Below are 15,770 nucleotides of genomic sequence, written 5' to 3'. Positions count from 1 at the left end.
GCGGTGCGGAGCGGCTGGTGAGCTGTGGGGAGACCCGGGGTCTCATCTCTATGGAGTGAAAGTTTCATTCATCTCCTGGTGGACTCTTCACACTGCTAGGTGGATCTTAATTTGAGTTAAGAGTTTGGTTCTCTGCCCTTTCCTCTCAGTTCACCGCCCTTAGAATCTACAGGCTGTCAGAATATAAGAAAACAAGATTTTGCAGTAAATTAGCATTTGCGTTTTGAGGAGTTAGGGACTTAACAGGTTGTAGCGTGTGAAAAGGTAGCTCTCTCGGAGCACGTTGCCTCCGAGCTATGACACTTCTCTTTTCTTTCCTTGATTGCGTCTGTGTTGCCCACGTGACTAGGGCACCTTCCCACAGCTGCAGCTCTGCACCCCTACCCGGTGGTGGCCAGTCCATGTTGCCACATGCCCCGACCCTACATAGAGTGATAACTTGTTTTTGTCCTTAGGCATTTGCATGACTATTAATATTTTAGAGTATGTTTCAAAAAATGTTCCTAACTGTAATGGACTTCATCAATAATCATGGGAAGGCTTAAGTCATGGAAACATGTGAGAGCAATCACTAAGTTTAATAAGGCCTCAGAACATTCTCATGCCAACCCTAGGTTTCGCCTGTGAGTTTGCAGTAGGATGGTCCAGAGTCAGCATTAAAGTGACTGAAGGATTTGAATCCTTATATGCAATGGTTTAGTTTATTTCTATTAGGAAAAAAATATTACTTGAGGACTTATTCTGACAAAGTGGAAAATTAAACCAATAAAGAGGAAAATGTGGGATACAGAACATGGTGGAGAGATAAGAAATCAGCAAAACTGTGGTTATGTCTGAATTATTGATGTGGTGTCTGTATGTATGTGTTTGTGTGTGTGTTTCCTTAACTGACACCGCAAATCCAGATGAACCCAGCCCAGGGTGCTGTGAGGGCAGGAGGCCAGAGGAAGCATCTGGAGGGACTCGTCTCCCTGGTGAAAATGGGGCAGAAGAGACGCATGTGAAATGTGAACAAGCCTTGTGCACAGGAAGGCTGTGGTAGGCGCCTTCCTGCCCTGGGCTGCCTGTCCCAGCTGGACCTCCACCTGGCAGGGCCCGGTCACTCATTCTCAGGTGCCCTCCTGGCCCTGCTGTCTCCTTCTGTCACTTCTCCTCCCCGGCACCTGTCCTTATGTGGAGACTTGGCTACTCTGCTCCCTTTGGCCTGTTTCCCAACCTACAGTGGAAAGGGGGGCCCTGGGTGCCAGCGCCAAGAGCCATGGCTGGTCCACGTTGGGGGCAGTGATGTTTGTTGAGTGATTCCACCACTGGTGACCTCGCCCCTCCTTCCCTTCCCTGAGCGGACAGTGTGTGATCTGCCCTGAGCCAGGTGCGCCACCAGGTCTGGGAAGACAGACATGGACCACGGTCCTTTAAGGAACCCTTGTCACATGACTTGACCCTCGTGATCCCTCATGGTAGCTTTTCTAGGCAGGCAGCATAACCCCATGGGTGTGGAGCTGAGTGAACGTCGGGACAGTAAAACTGATGGCCAGATATGCCCAGACCTGGGTCTGCGTGGCTCAGGTGCCTGTCCTCTCTCTCTCTTGGCCCGTTTCCTGTATTCTCGGCTGGCAGGGAGGGGCTGTGGCGGGAAGAAGCGGCTGTCGAGTGCACTTAACTTGTTTTGGGGGTGAAAGCTGAAATGGGGGCGTCTGGCACAGGCCAAAGAAAACTGTCTGCTTCAGAGCTGGTCTTATGGTGGAGAATTAAACACTTACCAGAGAGAGGCTGTAAGTGTGCAGGGGCCATGCATGGAGTGAGGGGGCTCCAGAGGCCGACACTCAGCTGCCGGTGCCGGAGTTGGGGGCGGGGTTGGCAGGGAGCCAGGGGAAGAGTGGCCGCGGTAGGGGATGAGTGGGCTTGGGGCCTCGGGCTCACGGGCCCTGGCCCTCGAGGCTCTGTGGTCACCTGTGTCCACTCAAACAGCACACTGGCCTCATGCCCAGCAGGGTGCCAGGCCTGGGGCCTGGAGAGATGGGGCAGGGGCTGAGTCTGGGCTTTGAAGGGCCTCAGCTGCTGGGCTCAGGCATGTGAGGATTTGGGTGTGAGCAGGGGCTTGGCTGGTGAGCGAGGGGTGGGATGTAGGGAGCCCGGGGGTCCACGTGGGACCAGTGAGCAGCCAGCTGGAGGTGGCAACGGGCATTAGCAGTGTGAGGAGAGAACGTGGGGTGGCCGCGGGCTGTCCCGGAGTGGCTGAGAAGACCGGGCTGAAAAGTGAAGCCCTCTGGAGGCAGGAGAGGGCAGGGCTGGGGGGAGGAGCAGCTCCATGCTGGGGGCATAGAGGAAGCTGTCGCATGGGGGTTAGACTCTTTTACGAAGGTTGATGGGGTGAGGTGAAGGCAGGGCTGTGACAGGGACAGTTGCGTCCCCTTGAAAGGGGCATGGAGGTGGCCCGACGTCAGGAGAGCGAGCTTTGGTGATGGTGCTGGGCTCAGCAGAGGTGGGCTTCTCTCCCCTCCCCTCTTCGCAGGCCTCTGTCCTGGAATCCCGCTGGGGAGGTCGGGAACTGCACACAGGAGATGCACAGGCAGTGGGGGACGGGGGTCAGGTGGGCTGTGATGGGAGCCTGGCGACCAGCCTGAGGGAGTGCTGGCGGGAGGCCTGGAGGCTGTTGTGCCCAGTCGTCCAGTCGAGAGGCCATAATTGGGGGCGTTCCTGATTGAGAGCAGGGCCATGGGGATTTTGAGGTGAGACAGGTGAGCTCGAGGTGGCTGTAGGAACAGCCATTGGGCAGCTTGGAGTGGACAGTGGAGGGTCTAGAAACCACCGTGAGGTCACACCTGGAGGGCCTGGCGCTGTGGGCGGAAACCCAGGAGGCTCCGAGCCCCACCCTCCAGGCTGGGGGAGGGGGTGCTAGGGGAGGGGCTGCTTGGTGACATGCTGTTCTCTCTCCCCACAAGGTACGACCCGAGGCACAACCGATGGTTCCAGATCCAGTCGCTGCAGCAGGAGCACGCCGACCTGTGCGTGTGTGTCGTGGGCAAGTACATCTACGCGGTGGCCGGCCGCGACTACCACAATGACCTGACCACTGTGGAGCGCTACGACCCTGCCACCAACTCCTGGGCCTACGTGGCCCCGCTCAAGAGGGAGGTAAGGAAACCCCTCCCGTGGGGCCCTTCTTCGGCTGCATTGCTTCCTGGGCTGTGTGGAGGGAGTGGGAGGCACGGCCAGGGAGACCGGCCGATTATCAGAGCCCTCTTCCCTCCTTGGACTGTGCCCTAAGATTGGGGCGGGGGACTCCTGAGATTGAGCAGCCGCCTCAGGAGAGACCTCCTTCCCCAAAATTCCACCCCCGTCTGGGTCTCGCCACCTTGGCCCGGGTAGCTGCTTTAACCCTGCAGTCAAATGTGGACAGAAGCCTTCCCCTTCTCTTCCTCAGCACAGCTGAGATGAGCTGGAACAAGTCCAGAGATGTCAAACCTGAGGGATGCGGGAGGCAGGGCCCAGTGGCCTCAGACCTCCCCCCAACCCCCCACCAAGGACGGGGCCTTCAAGAAGCCAGAAACACTTTAGAAGTTATATTTTACATGTTTGTTTGTTTTTTTAAATCATGTGTTTCCTACACAATACTTTGGTTTGTTCCAGCTTGAAGATGTGAAAAATACGTTCATTGTGCAAAAGTGATGCTTTAAGGGGGGTATCTCTCTCACCTTATGGGCTTGCGGTGCTGAGACCCTGGTCCCCAAACCAGACATGAGACCCCAGGGCAAGAGGGGGCCTTGCTGGTCCCTGCTGCACCTCGGGTCCCAGTGCCTGTGAGCACCACTGGGCACCCTGACTCCCCCAGCGGAGAAGATGGCTCTCCTCCAGGCTCCGCTGCACCGGCCCCGAGGCCTTGGCAGGAGCTACTACCTCCCTGACCCTCTTTCCTCCCCTCCCCTCCTTTCCCCTCCTTACCTATCACCCTTTCCTGAGCCCCAGGGCCTTAGACTCCAACTTCGGGAGCCCAGGGGTCTCCCTGATGGGCCCAGCTCCTCTCCACAGTCCGCGAGGCTCCAAGGAAGGCCCGGGGCTCCCACCGCAGTTCCTCCCAGGCAGGGAAAGCCAGGCTGCCTCCTGCTCCTTGGCCTCTTTGGGGAGGAAGCCCCGCTGGAGGGCACTCCCTGCCTGTTCAGAAGAGAGCAGGTTTTTCTTGGGAAAGACCAGGGGTCCTTGAGACCTAGTGGGCGGTGGTGGACCCTGAGCTCTGTCCTGGAGGGGAGTGGGGGAGGGGCTCCAGGGGCTCTTTGGACGGCGGGGAGGCTGCACTTCTCAGCGTAGCCACAGAGGGGCAGCCTCAGCCTTCAGCCAGCTTCTCCCTGGTGTCCAGGTTCCTAACTTCCTTCATCCGTTCGTTCCTTCAGCAGCTATTTATTAAGCACCTTCTGGATACCAAGTCCTGGGGATCCAGTGGTGATAAAAAGTGACCAAGGTCCTCCCATGGTGTTTGCAACTTAGTGGGAGAGACCACTCTCAACCGCTGTGAACAGATGAGTAAAGGACCTTGAGAGCCGAGCTGAGTGGTGCTTAAGGAGGGGCTCCGGCAGGATGGACCTCGCTGGACTGTTTGGGGAGTGTCCATCTGAGGAGATGTCAGTGAGACCAGGTCCACGGAAGACAGGCAGCCATTGGGAGAGGCAGGAAGGACCTTCCAGGCCGGGAGGAAGAGGGGAAGCATGGGGAATGCATGTGAAGAGAGGGTGTTAGGGGAGCAGGGCCAGGGCACTTGGGTGATCGGGACAGAGGCGAGGGTGGTGTGGGCTGTGGTGGAGGCTGTGGGGGACGAGGGAGACAGGCAGATTCGACGTGTCGCTTGGAGGTAAACTGACCAGACTTGCTGATGGGTTAGGAATGAGAGGACATGGAGACTCCCAGGCCACCCGTGTGAGCAGCTGTGTGGTGGCTAGGCCGCTCTCTCAGAGCACAGGTGGGCTCGGGAGTGAACAGGAAAGGAGGGGCTCCATGTGGAAAGTGACAAACATGAGATGCTGGGGACATCCGGTTGAAAGCCAGGCTCGGGGATGTCAGCCTAGAGATGGAGATGGGCGGTGCTAGCCATGGGCGGGGTGATCAGCTCAGGAGCAGGGGCGGTGCCAGGCCAGAGGAGGAGCAGAGAGGCAGGGGGCCCATGGGTCTGGAGACGTGGGTGTGCAGCCACTGCAGAGGCCTTCAGGGTGTCTGCAGGGCCTGTAGCGGGGCGGACCCCTTCCTCCCTCCCTCCCTCCCTCCCTTCCTCCCTCCCTCCCTCCCTTCCTCCCTCCCTCCCTTCCTCTCTCCCTCCCTTCCTCCCTCCCACCTGTCTCTCAGGGTCCCACCCACGTGGCATCCTTAGGAACTGGTCACTGATGTGCCCCCAGTGGACTGAGAGCTCCCTGCCCCAGCAGCGGGCAGAGTCCTCCAGTCAGAGGTTCTCTTCTGCACGGCCCAGACCTGAGGGTGGCCATCCCATGCTTTTGGAGGAGAGGAAGGAGGTCTCGGCAGAAGCCCTTCTCTGCTCACTTAAAAACCTTCCCAGAGAACTTGCACCTTCAGAAAGGTAGAGTAGATGTGTCCTTCTTGGTTCCTCCTGCTCAGTACAACACAGAACTCTGGACGTTATGTGTAAAGACTCAAAAAGGTTGAAAGAAGATGGCAGACCAGCTAGGGATCTGGGGACCTGAGGATACCTTGATCTGAATGAAAATGAAAAGACAACATGTCAGAACTTCCCTGGTGGTCTAGTGGTTAAAAATCTACCTTCCAATGCAGGGGACTCGGGTTTGATCTCTGGTCGGGGAACTAAGATCCCACATGCCGCGGGGCAACTAATCCCATGCACCTCAACTAGAGAGAAGCCTGGGTGCCGCAATGAAAGATCCCACATGCCACAACGAAGATCTTGCATGCTGCAACTGAGACCCAATGCAGGGCTTCCCTGGTGGCACAGTGGTTAAGAATCTGCCTGCCAATGCAGGGACATGGGTTTGAGCCCTAGTCTGGGAAGATCTCACATGCTGCAGAGCAACTAAGCCCATGTGCCACAACTACTGAGCCCACGTGCCACAACTACTGAAGCCCATGCTCTGCAACAAGAGAAGCCACCACAGTGAGAAGCCCGCACACCACAACAAAGAGTAGCCCCCGCTCACCACAACTAGAGAAAGCCCGTGCTCAGCAACAAAGACCCAAAGCAGACAAAAAAAAGACCCAGTGCAGCCAAATAAGTAAATAAATTTTTTTTAAAAGAAAACGTCAAATTTTGTGGCACCCCAGCTACAGCTGTGCTGAGAGGGAAATTTGTAGTACTAAAAGCATACATTAAGGAAGGAAAAAAAAAATCTTAAATCAGTAATCTAAGCTCCTCAAGAATCTAGAAAGAGAAAAATAAGAGCAGAATGAAGAGCAGAATGAAACCCAAAGCAAGCAGAAAAAAAGAAATAATAAGAAATAAGAAATAAGAAATAATAAACATCAATAAGAAATAAGAAATAATAAACATCAATGAAGTTAAAAGCAGAAAAACAGAGAAAGTCAGTGAAACAACTGGGTCTTCCACAAGATCAATAAAATTGACAAACTTCTAGGAAGCCCGACAAAGAAGAAAGAGAAGACAATTTAAAATATCAAGAATGAAATGGGAGCATTACTGCAAACCCTGCCAACGTCAAAAGGATAATAAGGGGATACTGTGAACAACTCTACGTGTGTAAATTCGACAACTTAGATGAAATGGACCAGTTCCTCAAAAAACACAACCTACTACGACTCACACAAGACTCAGTAGAATATGAATAGGCCTATACTTGTTAAGGAAATGATTTGCAGGTCTACATAGTTTAATTGGAGAATTTTACCAAACAGTTAAAGAAAAGTTAATACCAATTCTGCATGATTTTTTCCCCAGAAAATAGAAGAGGGGGAATACTTCCCAGTTCATCTTCTGAAGTTAATATTACCCTGATACCAAAACCAGATAAAACAGTCCCCCCGCAAAAGAACAAGTCTGTCATAGATACACATATATATGAATGTTCTTAACTAAATATTAGCAAATAGAAGCTCCTCTCCCTGCAAAAGAAATTCATGACCAAACGCTGGTTCCATATTTGAAATTCAGTCAGTGTAATTCACCGTCTTAAAAACCACATGATCATATCAGAGCAGAAATAGGATCTTATAATATTTTGCATCTATTCATGATCAAACTCTCACAAAGTAACAATAGAAAAAAATAACAGAAGAATTACCTTGACACGATGAGGAGCATCTACAAAACTCCAACCACTACGTTATACTTACTGGTGAGGACTGAATGGAATGCTTTCTCCTAAGGTAAGGAACAGGACAGGGATGTCTGATCTCACCAGTCTTATCACAGTCCTGGAGGGTGTAGCCAGTGAAATAAGGCAAGAAAAGAAAACGCACACAGGTTGAAAAGGAAGAAATAAAACTGACTCTACAGATGACAAAATTGTCAAAAAATCTAAATGTACCCCCCCAAATTCTTGCATTAATAAATGAGTTTAGTAAGATTGCAGGATATTATATAAACATATAAAAACCAACTGTATTTTTGTATACTAGTAATGAACATGTTGACACTGAAATTAAAAATACAACACCACTTACAGTTGCTCAGAAATGAAATGCTTAGGTATAAATCCAACAAAACATTTTTAGGATTTATATGCTGAAAAGTATAGGTGCTGATGAAAGAAAGAAAAGAAGATGTAAGTAAATGGAGAAACATATCATGTTTATGAATTCCAAGACACAAAGATGTCAGTTCTTCCCAAATTGATACATGGTATACAGCACAGTTCCTATGAAAATCCTAGCAAGAGTTTTTGTAGATGAGATTCTGGAATTTATATGGAAAGGCAAAGGATCTAGAATACTCCAAGTAACTTTCAAGAAGAATAAAGTGGGAAGACTCCATCTACCTGGTTTTAAGACTTACTACGTATATACTTGATACAGTAATTATGACTGTGGTATTGGCAGAGGGATAGAACCGGAGATCAGTGGCACAGAATGAGAACTCAGAAGTAGACCCACAGAAACATGCCCAGCTGAGTTTTGACAAAGATGCAAAAGCAGTTGAATGGAGGAAGGATTACCTTTCCACAAGTAGTACTGGAGCAACTGGACATCTATAGGCAAGAAAATGGACATCGACCCAAGTCTCACACCTTACACAAAAATTGGCTCAGAATGGTGCACGGACTTATGTAAAATACAAAACTCCACAGCATTTAGAGAAAGTAGAAGAAAATATTCGGGGTCTGGGGCTAGGCAGTGAGTACTTAGACTTGACCCCCAGAGCATGACTCATAAAGAGAAAAAATGATAAATTGGACTTCATCAAAATTGCAGAACTTTGCTCTGCAAAAGTCCGTTAGGAGGATGAGAGGAAGCTGCAGCATGAGAGAAAATGTTTGCAAACCAGTACCTGGGAGAGGACTAGGATCTAATATGTGTAAAGAACCCTCAAAACTCGTTGGGAAACACACACACGGGGACCCGCTGGAAAGAAGGCAGAAGACGGGAGGAGACGCTTCAATGGGGAGGATGTAGACGTGCAGTTAGGGGATGCAGACTGGACGCCACAGCAGGGAGACTGTCGAGCGGCTGAAATGGCAAATGTGACAGTACTAGGTGCAGTTAACTTCCAACTGCCATGTGACCCAGCAGTCACCATCCTGGACGTTTACCCCAGAGAAACAAAAACTCTGAACACATACTTACAGCAGATTTATTGGTAATAGCCAGAAACTGGAGACCAGTCAGATGTCTTTCCATGGGCGAGAGGCTCACCAAACAGGCAGGTACACGGTGCAGAGCAGTCGCTTGGAGTCGGAGAGGAGCTCTGGGTCTGCACATTGACGTGGGCGGCCTGTCACGGAGGTGACATACCACATGATCCCATTCAAGCCACACTCTGGAAGCGACAACGTGGGGAACAGGTGGTGGTTGCCAGGGACTGGAGGGTGGGGAGTGGATGTGACTGTAAAGAGGGAGCCAGAAACGTCCTGAGTCTTGATGGAGCCGACGTCAGCACCCAGGCTGTGATGTTGTGCTGAGGCCCACAAGCTCTTCCCCCGGGGAGTCAGGGTGAAGGATGCGGGTGGTTGTATTTCTTACAATTACATGTGGATCTACACTTACCTCAAGATGAAAACTTTAGTTTAAAAAAAAACACCTCCCCAGATGCCCACCATTGGTGGGAGAAGACCTAGCCCCATGGTGTGTTTCCTGCCCACTGCTCTGTCCCCTGCCCTTTGCCCCATCCACCTCTCCAGCCCCTTGCTGTGCTACCCACAGCCTGGGTGTCAGTGACCGGCCCTGTAACACAGGCCCTGGGGCTTCCCGGTCCTGCAGGACATCTCTGCTGGCAGAGCACACGGGCACAGCAGGAGGCCCTTGTGGGCTGTGAGAGGGGGGCCTGGAGGCAGTGGGGCCGGCTGGGCAGAGAGGGTGTGCCTCCCGGGTGCAGTGGAAAGCAGGGGTGAGGTTGAGGACCAAAATCTAAAGTAGGGGGTGAGTTTTCTCCCATTACTGAAGACTGCTGTTTGATTTTGTACCTCACTTTTGTGCTCACCAGGTCATATCATTTGTTATTTGCAAACAAGCAGATTTTTTTTTAATTTTAATTTTTATTTATTTTTGGCTGCGTTGGGTCTTCGTTTCTGTGTGCAGCCTTTCTCTAGTTGAGGTGAGCTGGGGCTAGTCTTCATTGCAGTGTGTGGGCTTCTCATTGCAGTGGCTCCTCTTGTCGCGGAGCGCAGGCTCTAGGTGTGCAGGCTTCAGTTGTTGTGGCGTGTGGGTTCAGTAGTTGTGGCTCGCGGGCTCTAGAGCGCAGGCTCAGTAGTTGTGGTGCTCAGGCTTAGTTGCTCTGCGGCATGTGGGATCTTCCTGGACCACCTCAAACCCGTGTCCCCTGCATTGGCAGGCGGATTCTTAACCACTGTGCCCCCAGGGAAGCCCCAAACAAGCAGATATTGAAAGTGGAGTCAGGGGTGGGGGAAAGGTGGAGGCGACCAAGGGCCTCAGTGAAGACAAGGCTTTGATTTCCTTTGGGTCCCCGTGCAGCTGTCACCTTTAGGGGCAGGGGAAAGACAGAGATTCTGTTCTTACTCTTGTAGAAGCCCAGCGTCACCTCAGGGCCCTGAATCATCTTCCACTGGGAAGAGGTCGGGTGGGGGACAAGGATGGTGTGCCCAGCGAAGATCCAGTCAGACCGTGAGGAGGATGTCAGCAGGGCTGCACACACGCACGCGCACACACGTGCACACACGCACACCCCCGGTTCTCCCGGCCCACAGGTGTACGCCCACGCGGGTGCCACACTGGATGGGAAGATGTACATCACGTGCGGCCGCCGGGGCGAGGACTACCTGAAGGAGACCCACTGCTATGACCCGGGCAGCGACACCTGGCACACGCTGCCTGACGGGCCAGTGCGGCGGGCCTGGCATGGCATGGCCACCCTCCTGGACAAGCTGTACGTGGTCGGGGGCAGCAACAACGATGCGGGCTACAGGAGGGACGTGCACCAGGTGAGCGGCAGGGTGCCTACCTTCTGCTAGTCACCGATAAAAATTGCCGTGGGGGCAGGTTTCCCTTGTAACAGACTAATTTTTAGAGCAGTTTTAGGCTCACAGCCAAGTTGAGCAGGAAGATTTCCCGTGTGCCCCCGGCCCCCACACACCATGGCCTCCCCAGGCTCAGCATCCACCAGAGGGTGTCATTGTTATAACCGATGACCCTACACTGGCCCGGGGTCACTCCTGGTGATGCACATTCTGTGGGTTTAGACAGATGGCATGTATGCACCATTAGAGTATCACACGGAAGAGTTTCACTTGTCTTTATTATTATTAAAAACTTTAATTACATAAAGTTAATGTAACCACATTGCAGAGCTTTGAAAAAATGGAGAAGGGTGAAGAAAAACTCCCATAACCTGGCCCTGTGCCACTAGCTTCAGCCCTCCTACCTGTGCATGGTTTCCACTTAATTGTCCTCAAAGAGCATCATCCCATTTGGTTTCTGGCTCAAGTTTGTTGTGGGCGTGTCTTCTAGTTTGATGACCACCCCACCCCCACCCCACCCAGTGGCTGTGCAGAATTCCACCAAACTGGTGACGTTTGGGTTGGTCAAGCTGTGGCTATTCCAGGTAACATTTCAAGTAATATTTGCTTTATAGAGCTTTTGGGTATTTTGGGGTATTTCCTGAGGTGAGAGCAGTGGTTCTCTTAAGTGTGGTCCCCGGGCCAGCAGCACCCACATCACATGAGAACTCATAAGAAATGCAGATTCTCTGGCCCCTCCCAGACCCACTGAGTTGGAAGTTCCTGGGTGGGATCCTCCAGTGTTGAGAACCATTGGGCTCTAGCGTTTTCGTTTTCTATTGCAGCCGGGACAAATCACCACAAATTTAGCCACTTAAATCAACACAAGTGTGTTACACGCCTGTGGCTCTTACCAGACGGCAATCCAGGGGTCTTTCCTTTGTGGGGCCTGGGGAGGATCCACATCCTCCTCACTTAGGGTGTCGGTGGAGTTCAGTTCCCTGTGGTTGTAGGACTCAGGTCCCGATTCCTTGGCTGCTGTGGCCTGAAGCCCTTCTTGGCTTCTAAAAGACTCCACGTCCCCCGGGTCAGGCCCCTTCCTCTTCTAAGCCAGCAGCGGCAGCTTCCCCTCCCTTTTCAGCCCCCACCAGACTTTCCCTTCTGTTTCCAAGGGCTTGTGTGACTAGGTGGGTCCCCCCGAAAATCCAGGATAACCTCCCATCTCCATGTCCCCACCCTAATGAGTCTGTAGGGTCCTTCTTGTCATGTAAAGTAATACAAGTCCCAGAGATCTGAGCACAGGCTCCTTTGAAGGCCATTCCTCCTCCTGCGGCTGGTGAACCGGAGGGGATCATCATTGAGTCAGAGGGTAGTGTCCGAGTGGCTCTTGATAATTTTGCACGTTGCTGTGCTGGCTGGTCAGACAGGTGCACAGCAGGACAGCTTCACCACGCCTCCACCAGCCCCGGGCTTGTGCCTTTTCTTCCCCAGTGGCTGCTGGTTAACAGCTGACAATTTGTCCCTGATGTTTTATTTTGCATTTCTTGGATTACTGGTAGGCTGAACATTTTCCCATGTATTTGTTTACTGTTTGTAGTAATTTTGAAGAGAAGAGATTTTTTTTTTTTTTTGGCTGCACTGCATGGCTTGTGGGATCTTAGTTCCCTGACCAGGGATCAAACCCAGGCCCCAGCAGTGAAAGCACTGAGTCCCAACCACTGGACCGCCAGGGATCCCCCAAGAGAATGTTGATGGTCATCATGAGTTAGCAAGCACCTGTTTCCTTATTTTATCTGCACCTCCCCCATTGCTGGGTGTGCATGGGGTCTGAGTCTTCAGCTTCAGTGGCGGAGGGGAGTGAGCTGGCACCCCCAGACCAACTGGAAGACACCCACACGCCTGGGGCCACAGGCTGGCTGAGGGGCCAGAGCGTCAGCCTGGCCCGAGCCCTTCCTCTGGGGGGTGCGTTTGCCCACAGCCCCACTGCATCCCTCAGCCTCATATGTGAGCCTGGGGCCTTGCCTTGCAGGTGGCCTGCTACAGCTGCAAGTCCGGGCAGTGGTCATCCGTCTGCCCGCTCCCAGCAGGGCACGGTGAGCCCGGAATCGCCGTGCTAGACAACAGGATCTACGTGCTGGGTGGCCGCTCGCACAACCGGGGCAGCCGCACTGGCTATGTGCACATCTATGATGTGGAGAAGGACTGCTGGGAGGAGGGCCCACAGCTGGACAACTCCATCTCGGGCCTGGCGGCCTGCGTGCTCACCCTGCCGCGGTCCCTGCTCCTTGAGCCGCCCCGCGGGACGCCTGACCGCAGCCAGGCCGACCCGGACTTCGCCTCTGAGGTGATGAGTGTGTCTGACTGGGAGGAGTTCGACAACTCCAGTGAGGACTAGGGTCCCAGGCCAGGTCGGGGGTGCGGGGGGTGGTAGCTCCCAGCTTCCCCCACAGCACTTTGCCCTGGAGCACTTGACCCCAGGCTAGCAGCGGCCTTCCCTCCCGCCACCTCCCATCGGCAGGTATTTTTGGGGCCCTGCAGACCTGTGGCTGTGGATCACCCCACAGTGGGAAACCTTCGGGAAGGGCTCGGTCCCCTGAAGTTCACCGGGCTCTCTCCTCCTCAGCAGGGACGGGCTGTGCCACCACCAGCTGTCCTGGCCTCCCTGCTCCCTGGTTCTGGTTCCTACTGGGCCGAGAGGGCGCCCTTCTCCCAAGGGACCTGGGGACTGGCCCCTGGTGAGGGGGCCAGGGCACATCTTGTCCCTCTCGTCGGCAGGGAGGGGGCGTGCTGAGCCCATCGCCTGCCTAGCAGCTCCCAGGGCCGGAGGGGGAGAGAGATCCATCAGGTTGCCTGAGGCTGATTCTGTGATAAAATGATGCCCTCTAGCTGGGCTTTTCAGCCCCCATGTTGTTGATAAATGAAATAAATCATCTTACACGAGGTGTGCATTGCTTTCCTTTGGCCATGGCCTCACTTCCTTTCACAGCCTGTCCAAGGCTGCAGCCCTGGAAGCTTGATTTCTGGGGGGCAGAGCTGTTGGGGGCGATGGGAGGCCGAGAGCCCACCCCCAGGCTAGAAGGGTGTCACCAGGACGCCCGCCGCAGTCTGGTGACAGCTGGTTGCCCACCCACTTGAGCATTTTCCCTGGTGAGGACCTCTTCTCTGAACTTTAGTCCAATCCCAGGTGGCCATCTCAGCCCCAAGTAAAGCCTAGCACCTAGGGAGGGAGAGAGAGATGCCTGGGCCTGCCCACCTCCTGCATCTGAGCATGTAGCGGGGAGGGGGCGCTGCATTTCCTCCAAGTGAGTCTCCAGGGCCATGCTCCAGCAGGTGGGACCTGTGGGCAGGCAGGGCTTCCAGCACCAACCTCACTTCTGCACAGCCCAGCCTCCATCTGAACACCCCCCCTCCTTTGGGGTCCTCGTACCACACCCCCTGCAGACCCCTAGGCCCGGGCATGGATCTGGAAAAACCCCCAGTGCTCTGTTCTCTGTTCTTTCCCGGCCACCTGGGACAGCTGGGTCTTTGTCCCTGTGCCTTGCCTAGAGCCTGCTGCCCTGGCGCCCTGCCATGGAAGAGGGGGGCAGAGGGACGGTGTGTGCTCCTTGGTGGGAGGAAGGGCATGGGGGGTGCAGGCAGCCAGCTGCTCTGGACTCCTTTGGGGGTACCCTAAAGATGGGTGTGGGGGCGAGGCAGTCGCGGTGTGTGTGACTGCTGTCTTGGGGCCCAGGTACCTCTGAGGAAACGTGCCCTACTCCCTAAGCCCACGTGACATCATGCACTTACTCTTCAGGTGGCAAGCCCAGGGTTGACTCTGATGGTCGCTTCCAGTGGGACAGGATGGCCACTTCTCCAGTGTCATCCTCCTGCTCCCAAGGGTGAGGTGTGGGAATGTGAGTTTGGAGTAGGAACCCAGCACTTCCTGTCTCTGCCAGCACCTTGCAGGCCAGGGCTGCAGTCCCTGCAGACCCCAGAGGTTCCTGGGAAGGAGAGCCAGAAATGTCTGCCTCCGCCCCCAAAATGTGTCCGAGGTTGCCAGTGCTATCTCCCCACCCAGACACCAAGGCACAGCTTTTGCAAGAGATCTCTGGTCTGCAGTGGAGGCGGGGAAAGGTCTGTGAGGCCCCACAGGGCATGGGGTGGGGTAGACATGAGCCCTGGAAGGGATCCTGAGAGCTGGGCAGCAGCCTAGCCCTGCCACTGTTCGGTCTAGCATTCACCCACCGCTAGCAGCCCACCAGCTCCTGCCCCTGGGCCCAGGCAGCCAGCTTGCCAGCTTGGCAGGCTTTCAGGCCCTGCATTCAAGCCTTTGCTTCACTCGTGGCTCATCCCTTTCTGTCTGCAAAATCCTCACCCTTCAAAGTTGGCCTCCCCCAGGAAGTCATCCCAGTCAGAACCGGTCGGCCCAGGCTCCTGGCTCCCACGGTCTGCATGCTGGTCAGTCATATGGGTGCCTATGAACCCCCAGCTTCCTCAGCCTGGTATTCACCTGGCACAGGCTGGGCAGACAGACGATCGTCCACTCCACCTGCACTCAGTCTCCTGATGGAGATGTGGTGGTTGGTACAGACGTGGGCCCTGCCCTCAACACCTGAACTCACCATCAAGTGCAAGGTGGCTGCGACAGGACACAGGCGGGGGGCTGTGGGTCTGAGACGAGGCTGGTGACGGTCCTGTCCTGCGGGCACCAGACACAGGTGGTACACGGATGGGGTGGGTAGAGATTTGTGACATTCAGGCATTCAGGTGTTGCCCCCACAGAGGTGGGGTTGTGGGGCGGGAAGCAGCCCTGGGGAGAGATGAGGGAGTTTGAGATGCCTGTCCATGAACCTAGTCTAGCTAGGGCGATGCCTCTAAAGTCAGGAGCTGGGCAGACAGTGCAGCCACACAGACCTCTGCTGGCCTCCATTGCTGGCAGCCAACGGGGGTTCCATGGGAGGGGCCCGGGCACTGCTGAATTCAGGGCCATGGCCAGGCAGAGCTGCCCAGAAGTGGTTGGCCTTTTTACTTGTCCCAGAGAAGTGTTTGCATTCATGACCACATGGGTGCAACTTCCCTGCCACCCTCCCCAGCTGTGCCTCCGTCCTGCACCAGAATGGCTCAGGGAAGGGCCCTAACCTCCGAAGCTCCCTCCCATCCCGACTTCTGCCAGCCTGGTGATGCCCACAGCCTTGGGCCTTTCAGTGGCCCTTA

The 15,770-nt window shown here is 54.4% G+C and overlaps 1 protein-coding gene and 1 long non-coding RNA gene across 8 annotated transcripts in view; one reads left to right on the top strand and one right to left on the bottom strand.

The window, feature by feature from the left end:
* KLHL22 (kelch like family member 22) overlaps positions 1–13,517 on the top strand; it is a 26,672-nt gene extending 13,155 nt beyond the window's left edge. For 4 of the 6 annotated variants that reach the window (XM_004276010.4, XM_033439591.2, XM_033439590.2 and 1 more), the window contains exons 5-7: positions 2,943–3,135; positions 10,329–10,562; positions 12,607–13,517. In XM_004276010.4, coding sequence (XP_004276058.1) covers positions 2,943–3,135; positions 10,329–10,562; positions 12,607–12,972 — 793 coding nt within the window. In that variant the 3' untranslated portion in view covers positions 12,973–13,517. Of the gene's footprint in view, positions 1–2,942; positions 3,136–10,328; positions 10,563–11,088; positions 11,183–12,573 lie in introns of all 6 variants that reach the window. The other 2 variants (XM_049697774.1, XM_033439589.2) reach the window with 2 other exon arrangements.
* Positions 8,728–15,770, bottom strand: part of LOC117203734 (uncharacterized) — a 15,687-nt gene continuing 8,644 nt past the window's right edge. For both annotated transcript variants that reach the window (XR_007471637.1, XR_004486629.2), the window contains exons 3-5: positions 15,179–15,366; positions 14,364–14,557; positions 8,728–9,010 (exon numbers count right to left, since the gene is read on the bottom strand). This is a non-coding gene — a long non-coding RNA (uncharacterized LOC117203734). The remainder of the gene's footprint in view (positions 9,011–14,363; positions 14,558–15,178; positions 15,367–15,770) is intronic.

The sequence above is a fragment of the Orcinus orca genome, chromosome 15 (genome assembly GCF_937001465.1).
Source record: "Orcinus orca chromosome 15, mOrcOrc1.1, whole genome shotgun sequence".
In the NCBI taxonomy this organism is placed as follows: Eukaryota; Metazoa; Chordata; class Mammalia; order Artiodactyla; family Delphinidae; genus Orcinus; species Orcinus orca.
Note: the sequence above shows the minus strand (reverse complement) of the source record. Positions and strands in the feature narration are given on the sequence as shown.